The 25,409-nt window shown below is 32.4% G+C and overlaps 1 protein-coding gene across 2 annotated transcripts; it reads right to left on the bottom strand.

The window, feature by feature from the left end:
• Positions 1 to 4,336: 4,336 nt before the first annotated feature.
• LOC110111636 (protein translocase subunit SecA) lies at positions 4,337 to 24,715 on the bottom strand. 2 transcript variants are annotated; one of them, XM_020843588.2, is made up of 5 exons: positions 24,404 to 24,715; positions 24,150 to 24,298; positions 22,864 to 23,025; positions 20,283 to 20,398; positions 4,337 to 4,741 (listed from the first exon to the last, which is right to left on the bottom strand). In XM_020843588.2, exons 1-5 carry the CDS (start codon positions 24,591 to 24,593, stop codon positions 4,723 to 4,725), a joined length of 636 nt encoding a protein of 211 aa, XP_020699247.1. In that variant the 5' UTR covers positions 24,594 to 24,715; the 3' UTR covers positions 4,337 to 4,722. The 2 variants fall into 2 exon arrangements, with proteins under 2 accessions (XP_020699247.1, XP_020699249.1); XM_020843590.2 differs by having other exon boundaries at positions 24,150 to 24,318; positions 24,404 to 24,539.
• Between the last annotated feature and the right edge of the window lie 694 nt (positions 24,716 to 25,409).

Below are 25,409 nucleotides of genomic sequence, written 5' to 3'. Positions count from 1 at the left end.
ATATGTTATTTCAGCTTTTTTATCATCTTCTCTTTTTCTTTTTTGAATGATGTGCTTCGATGAATTCTATGTTAGTGGAGGCACATCTTCTTTGGCCAATGGTGGAGGTGGAGGAACATCTTGTATGGGTGGTTGTGGAAGAATATCTTCTTTAGGATGTAGTGGAAGAACATCTTCTATTGGTGGTTGTGGAAGAACATCTTTGGGAGGTTGTGGAATAACATCTTCTTTAGGTGGTTCTGAAGGATGAACAGCTCTAGTTTTCACTGATTGGAGGTAGGAGTAAGAAGTAGATATAGGCGACTTTTCTGGATTACGATCACAATTCATTTGAAATTTAATGAATTTGTACTTCAGGGAATCTTGATCTGCTTGAAGTTTCTTCATAATATCTTCAAGACGATCCAATCTAACTCCCAAATTCTCTTCAATTTTATTCACCATCTTCTGAAATACATCAAAACATTTTTTCTGAATAGCCTCTAAATCTACAGTTCTTTCAATGGGTGGTTATTCACCAGAAGGTTGAGTGGTGTGAATTTTTTCACTAGGTGGACGCGTAGAAGGTTGAGTTGGCGGCGGAGGTGAACTTTAAGGTGGTTGTTTATGAGGAGACTGAGGAGAGGGAGGTGGGGTGGTGTGAATTTTTTTCCTTGTGGGTGACTGAATTTTCTCGGGTTTTGGGCTTGGCCAGGTTTTGTATACCAATAATGTCAGCCCCGTATTTTTCTGCTTCTTCATTTGTAACATTCTCAAGACAATATAAATCTGCAAAAAATAAAAAAATTTTATTATTTTCAGAAAGCACAACCATAGCGCAACCATAAATAATTTTGCATAATTCACACGTAAAAATTACCTCATTTTTCTTTAAAAATTTAAATAATTTTGCAGCATTCTCTTGAGTAAAGTATAATTCAGTATACCCCTCCCATCTCAGAAAATGCGGTCTTAGTTCTGGATTAGATGATTTATTCAAATAAAAGTGTTCCAAAAATCAAATCTATGTAATGCCAAAAATAAAATATTAAAAGTTAACATTAAAAAGCTTTATGGATGGAGAATAACCAGTATGACTGGAAACGTATCAATAGAAGAGGAAAAAAACCATTGATATAATCCAATGGTCTTTGCATTTGAAACTTCTCAAAAATTGTGTTGAATTCCCCGACCATGTAGTTTCTTATGCATGAAGCCCAATTAATAGAAGTGAACTCACTTAAATTACTTGCAACATATGTGAGCCTTCTAGGGGTTTTATGGTTGTTTAGTGGAAAGAAAAGATTAAATAATAAAAATATTATAAAGGCCTTTAATTTTGTAGCATTATCAGTTAATCTGTCTAATTTGATATTTCTATTTTAATTTCAGTTGTTATAGATCCAATTAGAGGATTAGTCCTCCATTTGGTATCAATGCCTCTATTTGGCATACCTGTCAGAAAATTATTGAACATATTACATTTAAAGTTAAAAAAATATATACGTATAAATAATTCATTATTCAAAATATTACCTATCAACAAGGCAATCTCGTCAGAAGCGAATTTCAGTAAATGAGCAAGGAAGATGAAGCCTTCATCAGCAGGACTCCAAAATTTAAGAACCTTAAAAAGAAGTGGTATACACTGCTGTAATGCGGGGAACTTCAAAAATTGATGAATGTTCAGATTCTTTAATGTCTGCTCAAGTTCATCATCAATAATCTCGACAAAAGCATCACAATATTTTTGAAAAGTGGTAACATAGCATCTAGAAGTTACTGGCCTTTGATACGGCATCTTCATCTGTAAAAAAAAATAAAAAAAATTCAGATAAAAATGCAAGTAAAGCGCAAGTAAATCGCAAGTATAGCGCAAGCTAAGCGCAAATTAAGCGCATGTTAAGCGCAAGTATACATTTCGTAAACATTTTGCTTCATTTGTCTCTTCCAATTACGAAGAAGGTTAAAATTCAGAAAAAAAAAATTTGAACATCACATTGAACAAAACTGCTATGTATACAATTATTACTAAACCCTAAAATTTAGCATAAAGCGTAAACCTTTCGTATCATTTGTTTAATCCATTTACGAAGAAGGTTGAAATTCAGAAAATAAACATTTGAACATTAGATTGAACAAACAATGCTATGTATAAAATTATTACTAAACCCTAAAATTTAACATATAACTTAAACGCAACAAAAGCGTAAGTAAAGCGCAAGTTATGCGCAACCATACCTCTTTCTGAATGATGATCTTCTCCAATGTCGTCGTCTACCGCCGGCGGGAAGAAGCTATTGCAGAACCGAAGGTATTGGAGGAGTCCGAGAGCGCTTACCAGAGCCGGAGTAGCAGTGAAAATGTCACTTGAAAAGAAAAAACGCTGCGTTTCCATTCTTTATTTCCGGAATTCAAATAAATTGGGTTACTAGGTCGAGTAGATCGGGCTGACAAAACATAAAGCAAAGATATTAAATTAAAAAAATTGCTGCCAGATGTCGTCTTTCTATTGGCGTCCGAATACGGAGATGGGTTCGATTACCTGACCCAATAATTTGCCCATTTTAAGAAACTAGCTGCTCCAATCCATCTAGAACATCATAAGTGTCTATAGATGGGCGAATTATTACGTCCGGTCACCGGACGTCCGGACATCCAATCCAGGCGCACCATGTCATCCAAATACACTGAATCCGATGTATTTTGGTGACGTGGCGCGTTTGGATTAGTGTCCGGACGAATTCAGACACCGGATGTAATATAGATGACACCCATATTATTGAAGGTATCACATGAAGGGAGGATGTAAACTTCACTAGAAATGAGGAAAAAATGGAATGGATGAACAAAAAAGTTAAAAATAAAAAAGTAAGAATGAATAGTTATCTATGCGTGAACGAAAGATAAATATACACTGCTAAAATTTGTTATTTCTTGCAAAACTTTTTAGCAGACGTTTTTAAGCCACCGGTAATAGAATGAAACAACGACAATTTAAACCGTTGCTATATTTTCTATAATGATGGTGATAAAAATTGATAAAAGAGAATTGCAGTTGTGATATCTGTTGGTTGGGAGCTTTGGCTATCAATCAAGCTCTTTTATCTTAGCTAGCTGATGTTGGTGGCTTAAAAACATCTAATGTTTTAATCAAGAGAAACATCCATCATAATCCCCTTTGTTTAATTTTTTGAAGTCCAATGAATCCCCTTCTCATCTTTTTCTCGAGTGTCATTACTCTTTTCGCATCATCATCTACTTCATCTTTTGGGCCTCAACTTTTCTTCTTAGACCTTTCGTGCTCCAACTATTGTCTTCTATATCTGAAAGGGAGAATATTGGAATTCATGCTAAGAACGTCTTTTTTCTTACTATTTCTTGCTCTCTTTACTTTATTTGAAGAGAAAGAAATGCCAGAAAGCATGAGAATGAATTTGACAGCACATCTTCTTCTTGTATCAAAGTTAAGAAGACCCTTCACCTTAAGATTGTTGACAAGAAAAATTATGTGGAAATTCGATGGCTTATTCCCTAAATTATGTGGAAATATATATAAGCAACACATTCAAATAATATTCCTTACTATTTTCATCAACAACATGGAAACCATATCCTTACTGACGATTATTTTTTCTAAGTAGGATGAAGAACAATAAGGTGCGAATGGGAAGGATTATTTTTTCTATTGTTGATCAATACAGAATTAAGTATTTATCATTATCTAAAAAAAAAAAAAAAAAAAATTTAAACTATGTGGTGGATTATAAAATATTTGTTAAAGAGGATTATGATTCAAATAAAATTTAAACATTTTTTGAAACAATATTAGTCGCTACGGACTTTCAACACTACGGTAGAAGTATTTTGATCAGAAATAAACTTTCAAATATATTTCTCCATGAAAACAAATTGCTATTTCTTTTTAATTTGTGCTATTATTTGACATATATAGACAAATTTCCCTAACATTTTTATAACATAATCACAATTATAGCACATTAGTTAAAAAGGTTAATAAATACATAAATATAAACTTATTCCTACTAACACAAACAGTTTTATTGACAAGATAAAAAAGTCAAGAAACTTCAAGAACTGCACCCATCTGGACCAAAAAAAAATCATATCCCCAAACGAAATAAGCCAGTTGACCCACCGCTGCTTGTCCGGGTGGTGAAGAGCCGGCTGGGCAAAGCCTAAGTCCCTGGTTCGAATCCCTTGGCAAGCAGTGAAAGCCTTAAGTGTTGGCCCGTGTAAATTGGTGTGGGTTCCATACTAGGTTGACCGGAATTTTCACTGGCCTAAGGCCAGTACTTCCTCGTCACAAAAAAAATAAAAAAAGCCAGTTTCAAAATTTCTTAAAACACTGACTTTTAGAATATCATCCAACAACAGTCCAACTACAAACTAAAAAGCTCAAAAGAATTAATTAACCAGTTATTCCCAAAAAATAAGAAGGTTACCTTAAAAAAAAAAAGGAAAAATGAGGCAGGATTTAAATTTCAACTAAGGCTTCATTTGGGACGATTTTCTTATTGCTTCTTAAATTCTTTTTACTAAAAAACTGTTTTAAAAAACAACAAAAAAAATCATCTCAAACGAAGTCTAATAAATGCCATAAGAAGCTGGAAGAGTTTCCTTTCCTACATATTTGAGATCTAAAAGCTTTTCCTGTTACTTCCTTTGCGCTCTTTATCGTAAGCTGTGGTGGTGATATCCTTTCCATATATTGATTGAGCTTTAAGGTGGTCCACAGCACCTGCATTAATCAAGAAATTCATATTAAATATATGCTTCTATTAGTTTTATGTTCTCACTTGCAAAAGTAGAATACTACACAGCTTACTAACTAAGAGATTTGGGTTCAAAATTTGAGTACATGATGTGTGTATGATTTGATGGCTTAAATGTCAAAATAAAAAAAGTATACTGAATCAGTTAGGCTGTCTGGTTTGAGTAAAACGAGAGAATGAAAAAGATACTAAGATGAAAAGGGTAATATCAAATGAATTGAATTGAAGTTTTAATGGAAAATAATTGGAAGTATACTTTACCTTTATTGTTTAGTAAATAAAGACATTTAGTTCATTAAAAGGGAAAATTCCCTTCAAGCCAAACAATAGAAGAACTTTTCCAACTATTTTCTACTCAGCCAAACAATCCAAGCAAAATCTATTTCAATTCAATTCATTTAAATTATCATTTTGGTTTCAACTTCTTACTTCTCTTGTTTCGACCAGGCCAAATATATAGGCTTCGTTTGGAACGGCTTTCTTACTACTTCTTAAAGTAGTTTTCTAGTACAAAAATTAAAATTTTTGTACTAAAAAGCTGTTTTAAGAAGCAGTAAAAAAGCCGTCCCAGATGAAGTCTTAGTGTATCTAACAGAGAATCAGTTTCCACAATATTCAGCTCATATTGATACGGGAAATAATGGCAATAATGTCTCACAAATAAGTTATACCACGCAGCCAATTTTGACCAGAGATTCTAGAAAAACTAAGGAGCACCGTATTGATTTTTGCACTCAGATATGATTGCCTTATATTTGTTTTAGAGCTCTTTTGGAGAAATGCAGCATTACTGTACTAGCAATAGGCAGGAATACATGAGAGGGAGGTAAATCATAAGCACGGGTTAATGAAGAACGGTTCATGGATATGCATGCAATACAAAATTTAGACCACAAAGAAATTTTTAAGGTATTGGCATCCACTAGTTATTTTAGGAGTGGCTAAAAAATGAAGTATGTAAAACATTAATTTGAGCTCCAACTAATCCTATAAAGATCCTTGCAAAAGCAAATTTGGCTATAATATAAGCATCTACACTAAAACCAAATATTTGTTCATCATCAATATCATTATCATTATCCCAACTATGTAGGATTAACTTAATTAAACATCCTTTTTCATTCATATTGTTAGACTACTGAATGCTGCATGAGGTGCTAACTTCTATTATATGTTAAAAAAAGTATACAACACTTAATCATATTACCTTCAGCCTATCTTTTTTCATTCATAATCTTCACATTAATTCCATCTACCATTTAATGGCTTTATGTTTTTCCCTGCAATATACCTCGCTAAACCACTAAAATATAAAACATGTTTTCTTATTTTAATAGGCACTAGTCCTATCATCTCCCTTATATGATCATTTACTCCATTCTTCCTAATTTAATCCTATATTTTTACTTGTATTGACCCAATAATCTTCTAATTTCTTTCTCTGATATTACCCTCAATGATGCGAGAATAGGCTTACAAAAAATTGATGAAACAACCAAAAATATGGACAAATGAATCCTTTGCCCCAAAATGTTTCTATAATGGGGTATTCATCATTTGAGGGGAAGAGGATGAAGCATACGTGGATTTCATATTTTCTTTACTTTGACAAAAGGAAACGGATAAGAAAATGAGAGCGTCAAGTATAGCAACAATAATATCAAACTTTATCTCACTATGTGGGGTCGGCTAAAAGAAGTCGAGTGAAAACATAAAAGACCAGACCTATGCAAAGTTGGTTCGTTCTAGGAAATTGAGCAGTCATGAAATGCGGGTGTACGCTCGACTAAAGCGTAAGCCTGATGTCCTCTGACAAATGAATTAGAGTAAATCAAATTTTTGCTAATTTGAAAACTGTTTACTCTCTTAATCTTATTTTGTAGATTATTTTAGTCGTTCCCACTTTAAATTATTTTCAAATATGCCTGATAAATGCATATGAGAGTGGGATCTATTCACTTTTTTATTTGATTTCCTAGTATTGGTCGTTTTATGTGGTTTGGAATAGCTTTAGTCGCGTTCGCTTGTTCTTTGGTTTTATGTTTTAGATGGTTCATGGGTTTGAAGGTTTCATAAGTTTATTGTTTACAGTTTTTCGAGCTCTTAAATATTTACTTTCACAAGAAATAGGGAATTGTGGTTCAAATGTGCAGTTTGCTGCTTGAATTATAACATACCTATTACTGACACAACGGGTTTCCCTTTTTGCATGTGCCACTTACGGATTTTTAAACCCGTCAAATTCAATGTTGTTCTAACTTCTATGTGATTTGCTCCACCTTCTAGATTCGATACTTATCTTCGGATGACTGAGAATTGAATTTCGAATTGCTAAAATCAAATAAGGATTGATTCCATCCTAACTGCACCTACAGACGGGTTTTAAACATTAAATGAGTTGTATGAGGATTATTATCAATAGATAAAATTTATGAACACTTTAATCTTCTGAGTGCAAGTTGCATATCTTATTCCTTTAAAAGTAGCACAAGTGTAAAAACAAAAGGGAGGAAGTTATATTTTTTAACCCAAGTGAGGCCTAATTTTCTTCTATTCAGTGATTCTTTCCTTGTTTTTTTTTTAAATAATGGTCAAATTTAGTATAATTGGAATTTTAATTGCAGTGAGAATTTAAATTGATTCACTAATTTGAGGTGATCTTCAATTTTTTACTGATTTATTAGGTTTTATCATGAAAGGACAATTAATTTATCATGAAAGGAATGAAAATTTAACCACTTTATCTACAACCTGCCTTGAATAAGATAGTTAATCTAAAGTTTTGCCCTTGGGTGTTGTTGTAGCGTGTAAAGTAAACTAAACATTAATTTTGGTTGAGGTATAGACTTCCCAACCCATCTACCCAAGGGAATTAGGATCTCATACCAAGTGGATCTTCTAAGGTTTTGTACGAGAAAGATGCCAAGGAAACAAACCAGAGTGCACACAATTTTGTGGTGAAGCACTCAATATTTGGAGGCTTAATACTAAAATATTAAATAATATAAAAAAAAATACCAGTCTCATACTCTCATGTCAAAGTTTTGAAAGACAACTTCCCATCTACTTCTTCATTCAACTCTTCTACCCCTCTTTTATTCGTCCTTTTGATTTAACTTTGATTCCTTCCTAGTTTTTTCTTGGAATTGTGGCAATCCCAGAACTATTTTCTGTGAAGGGAGAACTACAACCGTTAAATTTTTTTCTCCCTGGAAGGAAGCAGACACCAGCAGTTATGTAGGCAGCGGCTTGAAAGAAGATAAAATAAGGAATCGCTGGTAGTGTGCTAGAGGAGTTCGGGTGACTGGAAAAACTTCGTCGGTTGTTCACTGTAGCAAGAACCGGACTAAATTTTGCAGGAGCTTGCAGAAAAAGAGACGGTAGAAAGAGGAATATGGTTGGAAAAAAGTGTGCAGTAAAGATTGGAATTTTAAAATTTATATCATCCAAAAAATTAACTGAATTGCAAAATACACTACTAATTTCCCTATTTGTGGAAGTAGGAGAGGGATTATCAAATTTAAATAAAAACCTATTTAGAATGCGTAGGATTACGTAGAAATAGCTCTTTATCGGAAAAATCAAGCTACCAACCTTAACGTAAAGGCACAATTGTGGAACTAACTTCCACAAATTTACAAAATCAAAATTATATAAGAAAAAAGTCCCTAAATTTAAGGGATTGGCCTAATTTTTAGGAATATAAGTTTAACTTAAATGTAGGCAAAAAATTAAAATTACATTTTGTAAACACTTTTTTTTAATGGGTCAGAGCTTATTTGCTTTTTGGGCTGGACTTTTTCAATTTAAAAGCCCTCATTGAAGCATCAAAATTTATGCTCCTATGAATAGTGATTGATTGTCCATAGCTTCATGGATTGGCTTATTCTTCTTTGAGTGGAAAAAATCTTCTGTAGTGTACTAGAGATCCTCTCGGATCACTTTACAAAAACCAATAGCTTAAATCATCAGACAACAAAATTAAATGTGTAAGAATATCAATCAAATCGAGCACTAAATTGAAAATTTTGAAACCAACTAATTTCATGCATGTAAAGTGGAATCCAATCTAATAAAGAACCCATTCACCAGAATGTTAAAATTACTAGATATAGGAAAATCATCATGGGGCTAATAAACCAAATATATGCTCCAACCAATTTCATGCATGTGAACTTGAAGTAGAATCAAATCTAATAATGAACCCATTCACCTTAATGTTAAAATGGGTAGATGTAGGAAAATCATCATGGGGTTTAAAAATCAAAATAGATGCTACATCGTGCATGAAAATGAAATTTATGAAAAACATAAATTTCAAAATTTTTACATAGATGAAAACAAAACAACAACAACAACAACATCAATCCTTTATCCCACTGTGGGTCGGCTACATGAATCATTTTTCTTCATTGTGTCCTATTAAAAGTTAAATTTTCATTTAAATCTAATAAAGAAATGTCATTTCTAACATTTTCTAAAAATCTTTTTAGGTCTACCTCTATCTTTCTTAACATAAGTCAAATCTAATACATCTACTTTCCTAATCGATTCATTAGAAGATCGCCGTTTTATGTGACCAAACCATCTAAGACGACTTTCTCTAATCTTATCTTCCACTGGAGCTACTCCAAACTTTTCACATATATACGCATTTTCATAATCTTCATTAAAAAGTTTAGCAAAATATCTCTTTCATCTTGTTGAACATCCTCTTCTAATAAAAATAATTTGTGATCTTCATCCTTAATACACTTCACTTGAACTAAATCCTTACTATTGTCTCTTTATTTGGCTAACTTATACATATATCTTTTTCCCTACGTAGTATATATTATATTATATAAATTATTAAAAGCTAAAATATTTGCATCGCATATTGTTTTCTTAGACTCCTTACGGGTCTCTTTATATCTTTTCCAATTATGAAAAATTTTTATATCTAAAATAATTTTTATAACAAATTTTCTTACTTTTTATCTTTTCTTGCACATCTTTTGTTAATATTCTTAATATCATTAGCAACTTTTTCTCACATAACATTAGCTTTCTCATGCATAGATAAAATCTTAAGATCTTGAATCTTACTCTAAAAAATATTTTTATTATTATTCTTTAGATGCCCCCATCTAATCCTAGAACAACATTTTACTTTATTTTTTATTTTTTGCTCATTCATCTTAAAGTCCAAAACTAATAAACGATATTGGATAAATAAACTTTCACTCAGAATAAATTTATAATCTTTGCAATCTAAACGATATATTATTTTAATAAGAAAATAATCAACCTTAATTTTATTATATCCATTCTTATAAGTAATGAGATGTTATTCTCTTTTCTTAAATAAGATCTTAGTAATTACAAAATTATAAGCTAAAAAAAATCTAATATAATCTTACCATCTTCATTAGTCATTCCAAACTCATAGCCACCATAAATGTTTTTAAAATTATCCACCTCTCTACCAAAATATCCATTTAAATCTCATCTAATAAATTTTTTTCTTCAAGAGATATCATTTGTATAAATTTTTTAAGTCATTCCAAAATTTTAAATTTGAACCTATATCCAAACCTATTTGAGGAGCATAACTACTTATAATATTAAAAATCTTAGCATCAATAAAAATCTTTAAAGCTATAATTCTATCTCCAATTCTATTAATTTTTATAACATATCCATTAAACTCTTATTTATAATCAGACATATATCATTTCTAGTACGACTCTTACTAAAATATCATAAATTAAATTTTAAACTATTAATCTCATTAGCCTTTTCTCCAACTCATATAATTTCTTGAATGGATAGAATATTTATCTTCCTGCTAATCATAATATCTATTAATTCAAATAATTTGTCCATAAGGGAACCTATATTCCAATTTCTTATCGCAATTTTAGTTTAATGGACTAGCTTATTTGCCCACATTCGTCCATGAAGTGAGAACCCTTACCTATTTAACATTGAAGCCGTGCGCCGGTGCAGTGACCCTTGCACACTTGCCGCTGTATTTAGGGCATACAATGCGTCACTTCCAGGGAATACCCTAGAATTAACATAATGTATTAAATGATTCATGTTATGATTATTCGACAAGTTTACGCTGGTTTTCGACTACCTAATGTAGTCATCCACTTTTTTAACTCAGGACTTGGGACCTGACAACGACAGTGTTTTGAGAAAAGATTGAATTTGAAGCATACTTTCAATGAAAAAATATATCATTTCATTTTCTAGTGAGGTAATGGAAATAAATAATATCGTTGAGTGACAGGCAAACAATACTTAGCAACAAATGAGATTGCAAAATTAAAATTGGTTGGACAAACTAACATTTATTAGCTCAATATAAAATAAAATATAAGAAGAAATTAGTAAGGGAACCTACTAAAATCAGGATGAAATAAAAGAAATTTTTAAGGAAAAGATATTTATTAGTCTAAAGTGATTGGTACTTTAATAAATTAAATTCATGAGTACCTAAAACTATAAGTTGTTATAACAGCAACAAAATCAAGCCTTTATCCTACTCCATAAGGTCAGCTGCATGAATCATTTTTCACCATTGTGTCTTGTTAAGGGTCAAATCTTATTTAAATCTAATAGAGAAAGGTTATTTCAAATATTTTCTAACCAAGTCTTTTTAAGTCTACGTCTCCCTTTCTTAACATAAGTCAAATCTAATACATTTACTCTCCTAACCGGGTCATTGGAAGGCCTCCATTTTATATGACCAAACCATCTAAGGCAACTCTCTCAAATCTAATCTTCCACTAGCGCTACTCCAATCTTTTCACGTATATGTTTGTTGCGTATCCTGTCAGAGTAAAACCAGTCATCCACCTGAGCATCCTTATCTTTGCAACATTTAATATTATGCTTTTCTTTTAATGGCCAACATTCTGCATCATAAAGCATTGCAGGTCTCACCACCATCTTATAGAATTTTACGTTAAGTTTGAGGAAAATTTTCTATCACACAACAAGCCCGATACGTTCCTCCACTCCAACCATCCAACTTGAATTCTACTAATAATATCCACATCTATTTCACCATCACTCTAAACAATAGATCCAACATATCTAAAATGTGTACTCTTATTAATGACTTGATCTCCCAAAGTCACAATTCCCCCACTAGATCTATTACTACTAAAATTACACTCCATATATGCGATTTTAGATCTACTCAAATAAAAAACCTTTAGACTCTAAAGTTGACCTCTATAATTCAAATATACCTGCAACTTTTTCTCTAGTCAAATCAACAAGAAGAATACCATCAGCAAAAAAGCATTCACCAGCATATAACCCCTTGCAAATGTCTAGTGAGAACATCCATGACTAAAGCAAAAAAGATATGGGCTTAAGGTTGATCCTTGTTGTAATCCAACTGAAATAGGAAAATACTTAGTCAAACCACCTTGTGTTTGAACATAAGTAATAGCTTATGCATACATATCCTTAATGATTTGAATAATCATTATTAACCACTTTATTTTCTAACACTCTCCGTAGCACTTCTCTTGGAACTTAATCATAGGCTTTCTCTAAATCAATAAATATCGTATGTAGATCCTCTTTTTTTTATTCTTTTCTTTTTTTATATGTATATCCTCCTAATTCTCTCTATACTTCTCCATCAAACTTCTCAATAAATGTATAGCTTCCATAATAGACCTACCCAACAAGAATCCAAATTAATTTTGAGAAATATTAGTATCACGCGCAACCTATGCTTCATAACTCTCTCCCATAGTTTTAAAGTATGATGCACTAACTTAATTCCTCTATAATTCGCACAATCTAGTGCATCACCTTTATTCTTTAAAATAAGAATCAACATACTCATTCTCCACTCATTCAGTGACTTTTTAGTCTTCAAAATAATATTAAAAAGTTTAATAAGCCAAGAAAGTCTTTCATCTCCTAAGCATTTTCACACCTCTATTGGAATATCATGAGGTCTAATAGCTTTTCCCCACTTCATTTTCTTTAAAGTCTCTCTAACTTCGGTTTTACTGATACGCTGATAAAAATAAAAAATATATATTTTTATTTAGGGTGTGAAGGTCAATAAATCGATCGTATTCTCATAATCTTCACTAAAAAGTTGAACAAAATATCGCATTCACCTTTGTTGAATATCCTTTTTTAATAAAAGTACCTTTTGATCTTCATCATTAATGCACTTCACTTGAACTAAATCTTCATTACTCCTATCTCTTTATTTGGCTAACTTATACATATATTTTTCTCCCTCAGTATTGAATTTGTTATATAAATCATTAAAAGATAAAATCTTTGCATCGCATATTACTTTCTTAAATTCCTTACAAACTCTTTATATCTATCTCAATAATTAGAATTTTACATCTAAACCCATTTTTTAACAAAACTTTTAATTTTTTATCTTTTTTTGTACATTTTAATTCCACCACCAACTATCTTTACTATTAGAAACTTCTCTTTGATACACCAAGCACATCTATTGCAATATTCTTAATATCAGAAGTTATTTTTCTCCACATAATATTGACTTCCTCATGCACTGAAAAAATCTTAACAACTAGAATATTACTCTAAAAAATATTTTTGTTAACATTATTTAAATGCCACCATCTAATCCTATAATAATATTTTACTTTATTTTTTATATTATGCCCCTTTATCTTAAAGTTCAAAACTAATAAGTGATGTTAGATACATAAATTTTTGCTCGGAATAACTTTACAATCTTTGAAACAATCTATTTTTCTTATAAGAAAATAATAAATCTGAGTTTTACTATATCAATTCTTAGAAGTAATGAGATGCTCATCTCTTTTCTTAAATAAGATGTTACAATTACAAAATATAATATATTTTTACCACATTCATTAGTCACTCCAAATTCATAGCCATCATGAATACTTTTAAAATCTACCTCTCTACCAACATGTCTATTTAAATCTCCTTCAATAAAAACTCTTTCTTTAAGAGGTATCATTTATATTAATTCTTCTAAGTCATTCCAAAATTTTAATTTTGAACACTTCCAAACTTATTTGAGGAGCATAGACACTTATAATATTAATAATCTTTAAAGCTATAATTCTATCTAAAATTATATTAATTTCTATAACATTATCCTTCATACTCTTATCTATAATCACACCTACACCATTTTTAGTATAACTCCAACTAGAATACCATAGTTTAAATTTTAAACTATCAATCTCCTTAGTCTTCCCTCCAACCCATTTAATTTCCTGAATGCATGGAATATTTATCTTCCTATGAATCGCAATATCTATTAATTTCATTAATTTATCTATAATAGAATCAATATTCCAAGTTTTCATCCTAATTTTAGTTTTATGGACTAGCTTCTTTGTCCACATCCATCCATGATGCGAGAACCCTTGCCTAGTTAACACTGCACTTGGGCGCCAGTGTAGCAGCCCTTACATACTTCTCGTGTATTCATGTCATACAGCATGTCGTTTCCAAGATGCCCTAGCATTAACATAATATATTAAATGATTCATGTCATGATTATTCGACAAATTTTATGTTGGCTATCAACTAACTAAAACAACTTTCTACTTTTCTCATTCAGAACTTGGGACCTGACAATGACAATGTTTAAAATTGAGTTATTGATGGTCTAAAAAAACCACTCTCTAGATTTAAGTTAGGTTTGGAACTTAAAATAGATAGAAAGATAAGACCACATTACATTCCACACTTATGCATGGTTTTCAACTTACATTAGATATTGAATAAATGTTAATGAGTCCTATGCATTGTTTCGTACAAATAGCTAAATTTCGTCTACTACACATTTTGCATCTAAGGGTAGTAGTACCATATTTTAGGAGGAAATTAAAGGGAAGTCTTCTGCATTTATATCTAGATCTAAAATGTCTACTAAAGCATTGTCATCAAATTTGTTATTATGCTAATAAATGTCCAAATAGGAATTTGCATACTGATATGAATGATGATGATAATATGCATGAGTTTGATAAGTAGATTAATGATTTTGAGGGTGTTTTAATTGAAAATTCTTTGAATGTTGTGTTGCATCATAACTACACCTAAGATTGAGTTTGATTAGATAAGAACTTGAATCTTTCAAACCCCTCTCAAGCACGAAAAAAGAAAAACTTTGCACGCTCGTTGTATGAATGTTATGTCTAAGTTTACTTTTGATCGCATGAATTTGAAACCTGAATGACGTGATTTAGAAGGCTTAGATAAATAATTTTCTTTTTCCTAAAGGTTTATTTTATATTTTTTCTGTAAGACATTTTCTAGTTTTGTTTTATTTTTTGGGTCCTTGGTTTCTATTTAAAATCACCTCCTCTGCAGTTTTGCTCAATTATTGAAAAAAGATTTCCCATGTTTTCCTAATTTAGGGGAGAACTCTTGGGGAGATGGAGAGGGCTGGTGGTTTCTAGCATCAAGAGCCCTAACGACGACAGCAACTAGGCTGATGAAACTCTGGGAAACATCTACCCCAACTTTCTAAGGCATCTATAGTAGGTTTCTAGCGTCAAGAAGCCCTCACGACGACAGCAACTAGGCTGATGGAACTCTCAGATTCTTGGCTTATTTACAGCCTGAAATCACGAACGTGATGTAGCTTCAATAATATTAGATCCTTTTTTTATGTTACCAAGCTAGCCAACATAGTGTAAAGAAAACAACAAACTTCCAAGTACTACTCACCAACATCCATGCAAGGACCACATGAGGTTGAAAATGAATCTCGTGAAGGGACATTTCATTTCCCACCCTGAAATGTTCCATCTAAATGACACTAAGGAGAAAATAGTAACAAGGCAAGTACTTCCACTAATAGAGCTCAACTCATCAAGTGTTTGGGGTTAGGTCACATCACTTCTATTTGCCATAATCGATAAGTCACTTTGCCCGTTGAAGAATCGCCTCCATAAGATTCTAACAAAAAAGTGCCAAAAATAGAAGGCAAGAATATGTCATGTGTAGATGAATGTGAGTAGGGGTGTCAATTTCAGGTCATGGGTCGAGTTCGGGTCGAATCCGGAATTGACCCTCTTCGAGTTCGGGTTGAACCGAACCTGACCCGTTTTTGCAAACAAGTCTGTTTTCCGAACCCGAACCCGGCCCCTTAGGGTTCAGGTCAACCCGACCCGACCCGACCCGCGGACACAGTAACGCCGGGCTGACAACCGACGATGGCGGAAACGACAGCCTCATATCTCGATGACCCTACAGGCTGCAGCAGGAATAAGGGGAAGCGACGGAATGCGGGCCACACGGCAGTGGGGGAGGCGACGCGACAAGGGCCACGCGACAGTAGGGAGGCGACGTGTGGGGGGCAGGTGGGTCAGCGGCGCAGCGCGGAGAGTAGACGGGCAGTGGCGGCCAACTGTGGTCAAGCGAGCAGCGAGTCAATCCAAGCCATTCCCGGGTTTCAAGGTCAACCCGAACCCGACCCGATTTTTGAAACAAGTCAAAAACCCAAACCCGACCCGATTCGAGTCAACCTGAGCACAAAATTTTCGTGTCAGACTCGGGTAGGATTTTTGGGTTGTGTCAAACACTAACACCCCTAAATGTGAGTGCTCATTATCCATTGAGTATTAAATTTCATCATCGTGGAAGAATAAAAGTGGCTACGTTGCAACATATTCCACACCTGGTGCACCATTCAAGGGAAGATGTGCAATATAATTATTAATAAAGGACGTCGCGAAAACACCATTATAATCAAAGTTGTGAAAATTGGACCGGACATGAAACTCGAAGAATGAGAGAGTTCAAAAGTTTAACAGTTTAACCAGGGTTGAATTGGAGGAATAATAGAATGACATAATAAATATTAAAACTACTTAAATATGATGTAAATGATGTAATAATAATGCAATATTATAAATATGAGATTAAAATAAAAAAAAAAAAAACTCATACACAAATAATATCTTCAATAATTTTAAATTTAATTCACATTTAATATAAATTTTGTTCACATATACACTTATAAATTTAATATAAACCATTGCTAATTAATATTATAGGTTTAAATATAAATTTACACTTATAGATCAAATACTAAATTCACATTAGAATTTTTACCTATAGATCATTTATAATTAATAAATAGATAAAAAAATAATCTTATATAATATATAACTAAATAGATAAAAATTTAAATATTATTAACTAAAAAATAAGTATCTTATGCATGATATAAAAAACTAATTAAAAATCTATTTAAAAATATTTAGTACATGTGTTCTATAATTGGGAACTTTAACTTAATTATTTAGTCCTAAATCATTTGGGAACTTTATCTTAGTAAGATTAATATAGTATTTTTTTTTATTTCTAGTGCATGTGCTAGGAACCACATTGGGGTGGTGGGGGCATAAAAAGGCCTAATTTTTTGCTTACTTAGCAAATCTTTGTTATATGAATTTAATGTTCCTTCTAAACTAAAATTTTGTTAAATTTAAATTAATTTAGTTAAGCTCAATATTTTATACTAAATGAGTTGTTAATCGCCAAATGATTCGGTTCATTTGTAGGCTAAATAACAATTTTTAATGGGGAAGCAATTAAACCGATCAATTCTAAGAAGTCGAAACCAATTCGTCGATCAAACTGACAATTTTCACAAATTCTTACTAGTTCATTGTGGAGACGATTCTTAAGGTGGACTAAATGAGCCATATGGATGATTCGCGGTTGAACCATTAAGTTTGGTCTTTAAAGCACTGCTTTCGACTAAAATTATGGATAATTGAACCTTTCAACATAAGATCACCCAAGATCTTACAACCACTCTTTGTTGTTGAAGGGAAATAAAATCAAAGTGGCAAAACAATGCTTGGTATAGTTTTCGATTAGCCAAAAACTTCAAGTTGAGGTATGGTGCAATGTCATTCCAACAAATACTCATCATTTATTGCTACGGTGATTGTTGAAGGGTTCATTATTTATGACAGCTATACGAACACATATAAGTTGTGACGTGTGGCGAGCGGGTGTTACTTAAGGGATATTTGGTCACTGAAAAAAGGAATGTTGTGTAAAAAGAATACTTCGGAGTTGTTTGGATAATTATAAAAGGAATACATGACTTTTTTTTTTGTTTGAAGAAAATAATGTCAAAAATGTGCTTTTCAACATTTTTGTTCAAGACATGACCCTTTTGCAAAACTTCAACTTGAAGCCAAGTTTCTTTTTTTAAATAATCAAACAAATTGAAGAAAATGCCTATAGGAATGACTTGTCAATAGATATCTCCAACATATCAAAAACCTTGAACATTGCAGATCTTTTATCCTACTCTGAGCAATAAACAATTCAAGTAGGACTATAAGCAAACAAGTGCAGTTGATAAACAACTTGATACTCAATTATATATACTCTTTAGGTTCGTTTATTTACATAGTTGAACACGCTTGAACAAAATTTTAAAAGCTAATCATATAAATGAACAAGATTGATAACTTACTCACTTGTTTATTTATGTTTATGAACATGATTGTTTACTATTTAACAAGTAGCTCATGAAGAACAAGGTAAAATGCCCATTTAAAGATGATTTAATTTTTTATTTAATAATTTGTTCTATATTATTGTATTAGTTTCTCTATAATATATATTTTTTAAAAATTATGAATATTTATATGTATGATAAAAATATCAAATAAATATCTAGATATATAGATTTAAATATTTTCTTATTATAAATTAAACATCATCAAACAATTTAAATTACACTTAATGAATAATCCTAATTTTTATTAAATCTATAAATCCAATTATGCCAAGTTATTAGGCAATATATTTAAAAATTATTTGCATCAAATATATAATTAGTTAAGCTTGATTAAAACTTGCTTTCGGGTCAAACTCGATAAGAAAACTTATAAACAAATTTCGAACAAGATTTTAAAACTTGGATCATGTTCAAGTTCGGCTCAAACTTGAAAAGAAAATAAATGAATGCATTTGAATAATGTAGAACTCGACTCAATTCATTTATAATCCTATGTTCAAGACTTTGAGGATGAGTCTACTTCAATTTGGGGAGAATGACATAGTTTAAAAGGGTTAGGTGTGTAATTTTGTTCTTTGTAATGAACTGATTTTTTTCTATTGGGTAGTTTTATAATTGTGTATTTCTAGTGGTTATTAGGGTGCTTGCAGCAGGTGTCCAACGGCAGAAAGCCCTTATAGAGCAGAAGCTGGGTAGGAGAATTTCTGCAGGGCGACAGGAGCCACATCAACTAAGTTCTGGAATTCATTGGCCTCCTCGACCTTGTTTGATGTACAGGTGCTCCTCAAGCAATCCTGCAACCTACAGTTGCTCAAGCATTTGTTTTCATCAGCAGACTCCAAGCTCCGGCTACCTCCCAACCATCAAGACATTTTGTTGGTTCAAATGTGTCAAACTTACCAGTCAAAAGAAATTAAGCATGTTCAAGATTCTTGAGTAGTTTTTTTCTTGCTCAAGTTCTTGGTACTCTTTTCTCGAAATATTTCTTGCTGTCATTCAACCACATCTACGGCTATGTAAGTATTGTGGGTAGAGAATATTGTTATTTCAGTAAGCCAAAGCAAATCCCAACAGGATTTGTGATCTGAGCCAGAAAGCATTGGAAACTATGTTCAGAAAAAAAAAAAAAAGTTGGAAGTGTAGTTTAATGTCAGGAGGGTCCAATAATATCTATAAAAACTAATATGTTGCATTGCTTGCTGACATCATTAATTTCGGTTCATTAAGACGGGATATGTTGATCCCTGGAATAAATCCAAGCGCAATAAATTCTTATGCTTGCTTGTTGAGATGTTTGGGTTAGACATAAAATTACTGTAAATCTTTAGCTGTAAATAAGCATATATATGTTGCATTCTTATTTCTCCAGCTGATAAATTCTCTCTCAAAAAGCTGTTCTTCACCATCAGCTAATTTTAATTATTATGGTGTTTAGCTAATTTGAAAGAACAGAAATATTGGCATGGCCTCCTCTTCATTAGTCATTGTCAACTAGAACCATCCAGACAAAATTGGTCAGGAAGAAAGAAAGGAACAATTGTTTGATACCTCAGAAGCTTGGTATATACATCGGTAGTTATAGACACAGTTAATTGGTTGTAGCAAATAAGTTTATTTACTATTAATCTTGTTAAGCATTAAGTTATAAAAATAGCTTACTAAAACGGATTACTTAGTATTAGTATTCAACAAAAGGCCAAGTAGGAGACTGTTCTCCTGGCTGGCCACAATTTTATTGATATCAAGAGAGACCTTGTTCTTATTGAAGAATGGATTGAACACTGACTTGCTTTTCATAGATATATGGAAGGAAATGTACAAAACCGGTGGGTTACCTCTATTGGATTAACAAGTTGTGCCCTTTTGTTTACAAGAAAAGATTCATTTTACTTACGGTGATGTGGTTGGGTGATTCAATAATAAATAGACAACGAAAACTACCAATAAATGCATTGAAGCCATACCTCTTATATTTCTTTCCAGACCCACATGAGCATGGATCGTTTCTACCTATCTTTGAGCTTTTGGGCATATTAGATCTAGCAACGTCAAGAGGTGTTGAACCCATCAGTTTTTGCACCTATATAAAATCAAAATTAGCTGCATTGGTTAAAATTAAGGGAGATAGAAATTGGTAAGGAATTTTGTGAACACGGAACGAAAGGGGGTTAGGGGAAGGTGGATATGAATGTATGCATAAGTGAGATAGCAAGTGGCCTTTACGACAACAAAAAAACAAGAGCATGAAAGGGCCTGGAAGGAGGGAAGGGGGAGAAGGAGAGAGAGAGGGAAGGCGGGCAGAAGAAAGAGAGAGAGAGAGATTTGAAGTGCTATATACAATATTCAAAAAGTTGTATTCAATCCTTTTATTTGAATGGTGGTAAGAAACTTGCAATATATTCTAAGTAAAATACAGTATTACATTAACACTATAAAAAAATGAATAGCATGCATAAGACAACGGCAGAATGTACCAAAAATCAATCTTTATAATAATAGGCACACAAAACATATTCTTCTAACGAAGTCAAGAACGAGTGATAGCAAGTAAATTATTAAAAAGAAAACGAGATCATTTTGCTAAGATTATCAAGAACTGAACATGTTGCCAACTAGATAAAACTATTGGAAAAATGAATATTCTATCACAGTATCACTTGAATTCATTGAAGTGCTTTTAAGCATAAAATTCCTTTATAAACAGTTCGATGCATGTCATCTTAGAAGCCAAATCAAGAGATCTCCACATCACTCTAATTCAGAAATTGATGAAGGCTTCAACTAGATCCTTAGAAATTTTCTAATTTAGTAATTTATGCTTAAAAATTACTTTAAAAAATATATGCACAAGGGAAGAGTTATATGTTTTCACCGATAATGATCCCTAGAGTATATCATGTGTGTAATGATAGGCTCATAAGTGATTTAATGAGCAAATCAAATATGATGCCATCTAATAGCTTGCTAAGTGTTCTACCGGTTATTCAAGTATGAGCTAAATCATAATGATGATGACATCACTGGGCATGCTTGTAGCCTTTGCACCTTGAAGTGGAGATCAAGATGAACAATTAAAGAGACAAGTGTGCAAATGCAAACTCCAAAATCATTGGTTTAGATTGAGTAGGAATAAACAAAAAAACAAGAATAGTGAACGCAAATTAAATTGAATGATATTTAAATATAATTATATTACAAAAATTATTTCATATTTTTGGCAAGTTATTTGACTTGGTTTTCTATTTATTTGATTTATTAATCATCGAACAACTATGTGTGAATTACTCTATTAATCATATAACTAGTGATCATGTGCTTAAATTTGATAATATAAATTTATATGTTAATTATTAATTAATTAATTATAATTATTATTTTTTATGAAAGAATTTAGCTTGATTTCTATTCTTTTGGATTCATAGAGTTGTTTAAGTAAATTTTCATATAAAATACTATACACTTATCTTATAAAATCATTAATTTATTATAGATATAAGAACTTTCACTTAATTGTCAAACAGTCATTGAACGGCTAGTTTTGGAGTCATTCGGCATTGATTGTTTTCCTTGTTGCATGATGTACAATTTACATTTTGAGTTGATTTTAATCTTATATATATTCTATAGCTTAAATATCAACTACTCTAATAAAAATCAAAAGAAAATTTGAAGAAAAAATTGCGCATGAAAGTTGTATACACTCAAAAAAGACTTAAAATGTTCTTCCTCTTCAACTCTCCATGAGTAATATTTGCGTAACACCATCATCTATCAATTTCTTATCTACATTTAAGTTTTGCTCTTATATATTTGCAATCATTTGTATAGAGATTGAGTTACCTCTAATTATTGGTATAAACATAGTGGCCTCCAAAATCTTAAAAAACTTTAGAAGAAGACATTCCTAATGTTTGCTAAGCATTGGCTTACAGAGGTGCACTTTCCATAATTAAGGTGAGGATAATCATTCCCTTTGAACGAAGGTGCATCGATTTTTCCATAGGCATGTGGGCAAAGAAGTGGCCATTTCTTCACTAACTTGTAAGTGAAGGAATAATTGGTAGCTGAATTCTAAGCGAGAGGATGCTTAGGTGTGAAGAGGTTGGGCCAAAAAATAAATATTATTGTATCCACTTTCTCTATATCAAGATTTATTTTATATTGCACTTTATTTTATATGCTTAAATATTCTTGTCATACTCTTTATTAGCATTATGTCATTACCACTTGCATCATATCTTTGTAATTCAAAAAATCTTGTCTTACATGTTATTGTGGTGATTCAAGTGTTGAATGCTCACATGCTTATATACAAGAGTAGCATGATTCAAGCTATATATATTCTATAGCTTAAATATCAAGTGTTGAATGCTCACATGATTCAAGTGTTGACGCGATCATATCAGTTACCTCTAAAATACTACACATGAATCTTTAAAAAGAAAGTAAGGAAGCAAACTATAGGCAATAGCATCTTGGTGGTGCAAGCCAGCATCGCTTTTGATATGAGAAAATGGTAAAAATAATTACTACAAACAGAAGTACCTCACTGAAACTCTTTGGCAATGCTTTTCCTTCCTCCTTTAATTTATCAACCTTCTTTTGTGCATCTTTAGCCCACTTGTATTTTGACAAGATGTGTTCTACTTCGGATATAGTACAATTGCAATGCTTTGTTGCTTCATGTTTATGGCTGGGTTGAAGATTCTACAATTGAAAATAGAATTCCAGAATACAGCTTAGTGGAGTATAAGCATCATAATTGTATAATGGACAAAAGAACAAACAGTAGACATTGATTTTCGAACTGACGACTCACAATATGTCCACCATAGGTGTGACAGACAAAGAATTTATAGTATACATGTAAGAATATAGCATAACAGAAAATAGCAATTCAAGGGGAAAAGAGAAGGAAAAGAGGTTCAATCGCATGTAAGAATGGGCAAGAAATTCTACTTTCTACACGTTATGTATTTAATTTCATGTTCTAATTAGTTCAACATGAAGCTCTTGGGTAAAACAAATTCTAGGAGGGGATTTGAACAGCATTGGGGAAAATCGCTTTTGACAGCTTGTGTTGGATTCAAAGCAGACACTGGCAACAATGAAAACCAAAAAATTATGGGGCTTAATTCTGGAGCTGATTTCCTCACATTTATTACAACTTTTTTTTTCTTTTTTCCTCCAAAATAGACTGACTTAAAATGATTAAGAACGATATAAAAAAGTTAACAAGTCCTATCCACGCATGCTTGAAAGGATAGCAAACTCAAAGGCTGCGAGAAATTTAAGAATGGCTGCCCGATAAAATACAGTCAAAATCCAAATTTTAACAAAATTCGTTGCACCAAGCCATCATCTCCCATTATATCTCCGAAAAAAGGAGTAGGAACCATGCTAAGACAATCTACGACTAAATTTTGATTGTAATAATGGATGCAGTTTCTTAGTTTGAGCCTTCCCTATCTTTCTTCTTAGGCAAACTTCTTCCATCTGGCACAAACCCAAGTCGCTAAGCAGAAAATAGGCATGCTCACACAATCAGTCAATAACCATTGCGTAATGATGCATGAATTTAGGAAAGGTGGAACATTAGTTCATGCTACGAATCAAATGAAATCAAAAGTGACAAATTATGGAGTGTCGAGAAATATCCAACGCTCCAAATGCGCTTCAGCAAAATGATTGTAATGTACATTCTACCAATAAGTGGCATCCAGAAACCTATGATCAAGCATAATACTCATAACCCTCACATTACATTCCTATAAAGCTGCTTTTTAAAGCCATAATGTGAAAATAAAGAATGGATGACCATCCAAACTAACCTCTCCGGTGGGATCGATGTTCCCAAGGTAGCGGAGAATGGAAGACTGCTTCTTGAAGGCATCGGTCATGGTGGCCTCGCTACACCGACCTACCTCGAACTTTTTCAGCAGTCCCATACCCCGCGCCTTCTCCATCTGATCCGCAAAGTCTGAGAAGACAATAGTAAAGCTGGCAAGCTTCAATGGAACCAAAACCATAAAACCAGAAGAAAATTCCAAAGAACAACACAAGTTTCGAAGAGAGAAGGGTTAACCAGTAAGGGAGAAGGAGGGGGCCGAAGAGTCGAGGGAGGGCTTTTTCCCGGTGAAAACACCTTTGATCTTGTCTACCCATCCAAGACTTTCCAAACGAGGAGTGGAGGAGATGGATCGAACGAAGCGGGGTTGACAATGAGTGTAGTTTAACAGGCTGCTGAGTGAACGCACGGAACCCATTCGATGCATTGCTTCAGAGATGTTTCGCCATGCTGCTTCTTCCTCCTAGCAACTGTTTGGATTTTGCTGCGGAGTTGTAGGGTTTTTCTGCAAGTTTTTACCGTGATTGCCTGACCCTCACGGTTCGCCCGTAGCCGGTGGCCAGAGCGTTGTCAGTAGTCGTTAAAGAAATGCAAATATACAATCTTTTTTTTTTTTGGAAAAATATACAATCTAAATAATTATATATTATTATAAAAGAGATATTTATATATATCAAAAAATATTTATATATATAATACTTAAAATTTTAAATTTTATCAAAAATATTATTAATATTAATTTATTCAAATAAAATATGCATTTAACGTATATATTTTCTTTGATATTATTCAGACAATAAAATGATATATAATAAATAAAATTTTATAAGTTAAATATACAAATACATTATAATTTTGTGATATGCATGTAAATATCTCTATCATATAGTAAATTTAAAACTAGGCCTCCTATGATCTAGTAGGGTGCCTAGGGTCTAAATTATAATGGAAGCGATTAAAAATGGGGAAATATCTGGAATGTTGAAAGGTTGAAGGGGAAGTGGTAGCTTATTGAGGAGGTAATATATTCCTCTTGGAAAATGAACAAAATCCTAGAACTCCAAATGAGAAGTTGGGATTTTGGGATAAAGACTAGAGGTTATTTTATTAGTGAAATAAATTATGGAGGGTTAGGGTATGATGTAAAGAGAAGCTACAGAGCATATGACGTTGTGATTTGAGATTTGGAAACTTATAGAGGTTAGTTTCCCATATTAAGTCAAGAGCTTCAAAAGGGGTCCAT

The sequence above is a fragment of the Dendrobium catenatum genome, unplaced genomic scaffold (assembly GCF_001605985.2).
Source record: "Dendrobium catenatum unplaced genomic scaffold, ASM160598v2 fragScaff_scaffold_830, whole genome shotgun sequence".
Classification (NCBI taxonomy): Eukaryota; Viridiplantae; Streptophyta; class Magnoliopsida; order Asparagales; family Orchidaceae; genus Dendrobium; species Dendrobium catenatum.
This window is presented reverse-complemented; position numbering and strand designations above follow the sequence as displayed.